This window comes from Pediculus humanus, genomic scaffold (assembly GCF_000006295.1).
Source record: "Pediculus humanus corporis 1103172107807 genomic scaffold, whole genome shotgun sequence".
NCBI classification, from domain to species: Eukaryota; Metazoa; Arthropoda; class Insecta; order Psocodea; family Pediculidae; genus Pediculus; species Pediculus humanus.
The window spans coordinates 36,961-43,583 of NW_002987397.1; the positions used below are offsets into that span (position 1 = coordinate 36,961).

The 6,623-nt window shown below is 26.9% G+C and overlaps 1 protein-coding gene across 1 annotated transcript; it reads right to left on the reverse strand.

Annotated features, from left to right (window-relative positions):
• Nucleotides 1-250: 250 nt before the first annotated feature.
• On the reverse strand, nucleotides 251-6,390 carry Phum_PHUM372860 (ubiquitin specific protease, putative; the record flags this gene model as incomplete). Its single annotated transcript, XM_002428226.1, has 11 exons — nucleotides 251-385; nucleotides 528-620; nucleotides 738-988; nucleotides 1,092-1,268; nucleotides 1,352-1,586; nucleotides 1,675-1,921; nucleotides 2,003-2,145; nucleotides 2,544-2,709; nucleotides 2,801-3,084; nucleotides 3,699-3,941; nucleotides 5,500-6,390. 11 exons carry the CDS (start codon nucleotides 6,388-6,390, stop codon nucleotides 251-253), a joined length of 2,865 nt encoding a protein of 954 aa, XP_002428271.1.
• Nucleotides 6,391-6,623: the final 233 nt, after the last annotated feature.

Sequence of the window (6,623 nt, forward strand, 5' to 3'; positions counted from 1 at the left end):
TTATAATTAATAATAATAATAATAATAATAATAATAATAATAATAATAATAATAAACTAACTAATTTTAGTGTATACATATTCTATACATCTTGGCATTCGATCCAAGATCCAATTGATTTTTTTTTTCTTCGACTTTAAAGGTTCATCAGGAGGGAGGGAGGGGGGGGGGGGGAAGAAAGAAAAAAATGAACATTTGTTTCACTTGACTTGACAAAAAAAAAAAAAAAAAAAAAAAAGTGTCACATTAATTACACCCTAGAAACAGCCAGGGAAGAAGACAAAGGTGTTTCTTCCGAAGAAGTTAAATGAGACTCAATATATATATCCATTGTCTGATCCCTTTTCACGATTTCATTATTTGTAGTTTCACTTCCATTTTTCTCCTGCAGGAAAATTTTGAAAATTAAAAATGCAATAATTAAATTTTTTTTTATTTTTTTCATGCGAGCGCTATTTTTTTTTTTTTAATTAATTTTTTTTTTTTTAGAAATGCGTAGTGCACCAAAAACCAAGGAAGAAACTCACGTCAACAATTTCGTTTTTCGATTTCGTTGACAATTTATTTAAACAATTTCCATTTTCCGACTCTTGATATTCTTTTTCCCTTTTTGACAATTCCTAAAGCAAAATTAATACGATTAAATAAACATTTTGCAGAGAAAATAATAATTTTCACAAAAAAAAAAAAAAAAAAAAAAAAAATTTTTTTTTTCATACACTAATATTTTCACTAACATTTTCCTCTTCTTCTTCGTTTGTCTTCTTATTTTCATTTTCTTTCACAATCGATTTCGTTGAATTATTATTATTATTATTAACCCTTTGTCCTGCTGAACTCGAATCCTTTTCCGTTTTATACGTTTCACTTTTTCCATTCATTAAATTATTATTATTATTTTTAACTTGGGTTATATCGTCTTGCGATTTTACTTTTTTTTCCGGATAATTGAAAGCCGGCATTCTGTACACCCAATGTTCGCTAGAAACTGTAATCATGCAAAAAAAAAAAAAAAAAAAAGCGTATAATTAATAAACAATTAACGATAAAACTCTACTTCCGCCATATTGAAATTGAAATTAATTTGTTACCCGACGAACTTGTACTTGCTGAAGAACTAACGGAATGAGTGGGAGGATTATTTAGGCCTCTTTTTTGATAAAATAATATGTACGCTGAATTCGTAATTAAATTAGTTTCAGGAACCGGTTCAACTTTTGTGTCATCAAAAGAATACCATTGACAATCGAAAGGATTTCGACAGTAAGCTGAAAGGTATTTACAATCGTGAGCGAATTGGGTGAGTTTAAATTTAATAATTTTAATTAATTTAATTGGGTTGAAATTTTACCAGTGTAATGTCCTCCTTGTAAATCTTGACCGTGATGATTACATATCGCATACAAATCGTAAACATTATCATCATAACTTGTCGTTCTTTTAGGTTTTCTCCACGGACTCCACAAAGTTAAAGAATTATTCGATTCCCTTTGGGGTCCTACCAAATGAGCATTCATATCGAATCCGTAGAGAGGAAAATCTATGAGCATCATCACTTTAGTTGCTGAACGATTTTTACAGGATTGCTAAAATTTTACACAATTATAATTTTTATTTTTATTTATTTATTTTTTTTTTCGGGAAAATAATTTCTAAAAAAAAATTTTATTTCACCTGTCGAAATCTTTTCAAATGAATAACTAAAATATCTGGTAAAGACCAAAGTCCTAATTTTTTAATAACTTCTTGTTTTCTATTACAGAAAGGACAATGCCATTTATCATCGGCACCTAAAACTTCCGCCTTCGTATATAAATCAAAACATTCTTCCAATGTTGCAGAATCACCGGTTCCCGATTGAAAAAGTAATTGTTTCACCGAGGAATGCTCTTCGATGAAATCACTATCATCAGCGATGGTACTAAAATTAAAAAAAAAAAAATGTCGTCAACAAATCATTTTTTACCAAATGATATAAAAAACTAATAAAAAATATTCTTACCTTTCTTTGGCAGCCAAATCCCATTCTAAAACCAATTTGAGATGACTTGGACCTGAATCTTCATCTAGTAAAGCTAAAGCTTGATCTATTTCTTCCATGTAAAGTGGATGATCAACAGTGGGATCCAGAAAGGATGCTGCGGACTATTACACAAAAAAAAAAAAAAAAAATCGAATCAGCACAATTATTAAGGTAAGCAATTTGATTTTTTTTTTTGTTACTTTGAAAAAATTACCGAATAATATAAAAATAAAAAAAATTTGACCTTAAAAAATTTTTTGACGGAGTTTTCAAAAAGTTTACTTAAAAAAAAAAATAAATAAATAAATAAATAAATAATAAATAAATAAAAATGTTTTTTTTTTTTTTTTTTTTTTTTTTAACAACAAAGTATCGAATTTTTACTTATTCGGGGTTTAAAAAAAATAAAAAAAATTTATGCTTCAATGACAAATTCCATTAGATATTAAATTACAAATATATTTTATTATTATTATTATTGTGCATCGACTTTTAAGGCATGATCGTAAAATTAATGTACCTCCGCACCAACTCCGTCGACGATTTTTATACGGAATAAAGGTATATCCTGATCTGTTGTTAATATTTCATCGTGCAATATCGTATTCATTTCCTTTAGTATTAATTTTTGTATATCCTTATAAGAAGTTAAACGACACAATTGCATGGTGTAAGGACTTCCGAATCTAAATTTGAAAAAAAAAAAAATACAATTAAAACTATTAATTAAAAACCATGAGAAGTTAAAAAAAAAATTTTCTTTTTTCTTTCATTAACCTAGAACTGTGATCGTCCATTGTTAACACGTTGACCCAACATAACAATATATATTTTTCCATTTCTTCGGAAGCATCTTTCAACTGTGGCGTTTCTATACAATACACGGGATCCGTTTCTTTTATTTCCGATATTGGAAGCTGACCTGAAAAGGTTCTTTGAAAACCTAAATCATCTATTTGCGTCAAAAGCATACACGATTCCGGTATACTGGTATCGGAAGAGAGCTGTTCCCGTAGTTCGCTTACGGTAGAATTTTCATTGAGAGATAAACCCAATTTTACCTAAATAAAATTACCAACCATATTTAAAACATTTTTTTTCGTCTTTCTTTCTTTCTTTTTTTCAAAGAGTTATAATTTTTTTTTTAAAGAACACAAAAAACACAAGATGAGATTTTAAATGAACCAATTTGTGACATTGCATAATGAATATATGTAAATAGCGAAGGACGAAAATTGAATTAGTTATGCGATTCAACCGACATATTTATGCTACTAACGACTACTTCCTTTTTTGCTACAAAAAAAATTTTTTTTTTTTCTATCTTAGTCTCGGAGAATAAATTTTTTTTTTTTAAATGACAACAAAAATTAATGTGTAATCAAATAGTAGTATCTAATAATATAAAATTACCTTTTTCCATGTCAAATTTCTAATTAATGGCTCGAGTTCAGCCGTAAACGTAATAGTTTTTAGTTTTTTTTAGTTTTTTTAGTTTTTTTTTTTTTTTTTTTTTTTTTTTTATTACGAAGAAATAAAACTTGAGGAAAGGCTGAAAGGATAGACGAGGTTCAAGGGCCTAAAATTTAAATTCATCTCACAGTTGCAGTTGCATTATTATTATTATTAATTAATATTAATTATTTTTTTTTTTTTTTTGTCATAGGAAACATACCTGTCTGGGCTGCTGTGATAAATACAAAACGGTAACATAAATAGGCCGTTTTTGATTGTGTGGCATAGGCACGGAAACACAAAGAAATGGATCGAATGTATTGCTTTGACGTTGACAATTGAGACACGTAAGGGAACTCCTAAATTGAGCTTGGAAAACGGCATGAACAAAACTATTGTTGCACCTAACGTGATTGGCTAATGTTTCTTTGGCAACTTCTTCATCTGGACGATCAAACGAACTCTAAAATCAGGTACAAAAAAAAAAAAAAAATTTCTATTTACTTATTTTTTTTCCCCCGTCAAACATTGATAAGCAAATAATAACAAATATTGGCATTTAAAAAATTATTTGAAAACAAAAAAAGTTAAAAATTATAATTACAAATATTATTATTATTATTATTCATACATTTTTTTATTTGTTTTAAATCATCACGTAAATGTAAAATCATTTTGTAAAGAAGCCAATAATAACAAATAACGTGAAAAAATTTTTATTTACTTTATTTGCCAAAATATTAATTTTAAACAACCATCAATGTAAGTAAGAGTTTCAATCATTTGTCATTTTAAATAAAAATTTAAAACATAACGTCATGTGATAATAATAATAATAATTATTATCATTATTTTTTAATCTACTTTAACGTAACAGTAATTATTAAAAAATGCGTAACCGTGAATCATATGTAAATAAAATATTTATTATTGGAGCAAGTTATGATGTTGAAGATCAGATTTTACAAGAGAGAGAGAGAGAGAGAGAGAGAGAGAAAAGGCGATGGAAGGGTTAGCAAAACATAAAAAATTTTGACTTTAGTGACTTGGACAATATAAATCATATAAAAATGACACAATTAAATATAACGCCCTTGGCATGGTTTAAACTCTTTCAACGGGGGGACTTAATTAGATGCATTCCCTCATTTACATTGTCAAGCAAGGAAACAGTGAACCACTTTTAACACTGACTATAAAAAATAAAAGGTTTGCAAACAAAACAATTACTAACTTCCTTCCTGTTGAAAAAAAAAAATAATAATAATAATAACAAATATTTATGCATGACATTTTGTGGTTGTATTATTATTATTAAAAAAAAAAAAAAAGTCATGAAAATTCTAATATAAGTTTTTTAAACTAACTGTCAAAGTCACATGCTCGAACAATACTCTCTAATTTATGCAAATTTTAAATTCTTGACATTTTAATTAGCATTTTATGAATGTTCATTAATTTTTAACCTAAACCCTAATCTAAATTATCACCTAAACATATAAATCGTTTAAATTTCATTTTCTCGTTTTTCAAAACATCATTTCATATAAAATCTTATTTTAAATATGTGTATTTATATATAATCATATAATATGACATACATAAGGTTATTTTTTTTAATTTTTTTTTTCATGATACCACCTTAAAATTTGTTTAACATTTATGCTACCATTAAATTAATAAAGAAGGTCACTTCAATTTTCTTTATTGTACTTTTTTTTTTTTTTTTTTTTTTTTTTTGCAAAAAGATTACAAGACATATTAATTTTAGAAATGTAATAAAGCAACATTTAAGTATGACACAGAATAAATATTAACAGTTATTGTTTTCAAAAAAAATTATTTTTGGCCACATATTATTCTATATAGTAGAAATTTAATGTGAATGAACTTAGAGAGCAGTCATTATACAACATTTATTAATAATTCTGTAAATTTTTAATAAAATATTATTTCATTGTGCACAAACATTTAGAAAATTAATTGTTATTATTTAAATGTAAAAGTAAATAAACACATACTTTATTAGCTTTATAGTTCTTCTTTGTAGCTGTGTTTAAATCTTCGTGAACTTTATCCAATAACCAAATTAAAAATTCCTGAGCATCATGCTGATTATTACCACAATATTGTGTTCCATATTTATCCACTATTACTTTAAATTGATTAGATATATCTGGATTATACTGACAGTGCCAAACAGATTTTAAAAGTAATGCTAACTGTTCTGTAACTTCGCCTTTTGTTCCATATTTTTTCGATGTCAATTTATTTCTCCTTGTTAAATCTGCTTTGTATTGGTTCATAACAAAATATTCAGCTAAACAATCTGTGTGAGTTAAACATTGTAAAATGGCATTTATAAAACAAGTATTTCCATGGTTTCTTAATCCAATTACACCTGGCACTTTATCAGCAGGGAATGTTAACTTAAAGGGAGGCACACGTAAATCGTTATCTGATATAAATAAATCTGTCCTATTTAAATCAGCACATACTGTTTTATTACTCACAATTATACTAACTTTTTTAATCACTTTTTTCCAAACTTTTTTTATAGAAGGCGTCCTAAGTAATTTTGAATTATCATTATCAAAACCTGTTTTCGAATGACTTATTTGAGAATTCAGTACAACTTGATTGATTAAAGATTGACTTGGGGAAGCAACTTTGGGCACTATTGAATTTTCTTTATTGTTAATTTTCACCTTGCATTTTTTTCTAGTACTTAATCGAAAAGGATTTCGAGGTAATGTAAAAGTGCGCTTTAATTTTGATTTCGTTTCACTTGGGTAATTGCTAAAATCATTTCGAAGTGTTAAACTAGAATAAATCACATCGTTATTGTCCGATTCGAGCAATTCACCATCCGAACTAGATTTCAATATGTGATTTAACGTATTTTCAGACATTTTTAACAAAAATTATGTAATTATAACAACTAAATTACTTTTTACTTAGAAAAAGACTAACACAATATTCACAACACAAATGCAAGCCGCCATTTTTGTTAACTCACCGCTTGTCCTTCTTTTAACAGCAAACGTTTCAACTACAACGTATTATTTGAGCAAAAACTACTTTTAACAAAAATTAATTTCATTAAAAGCCGATAGAGAACTCTAGTTGACGGTTTTCTAATGTG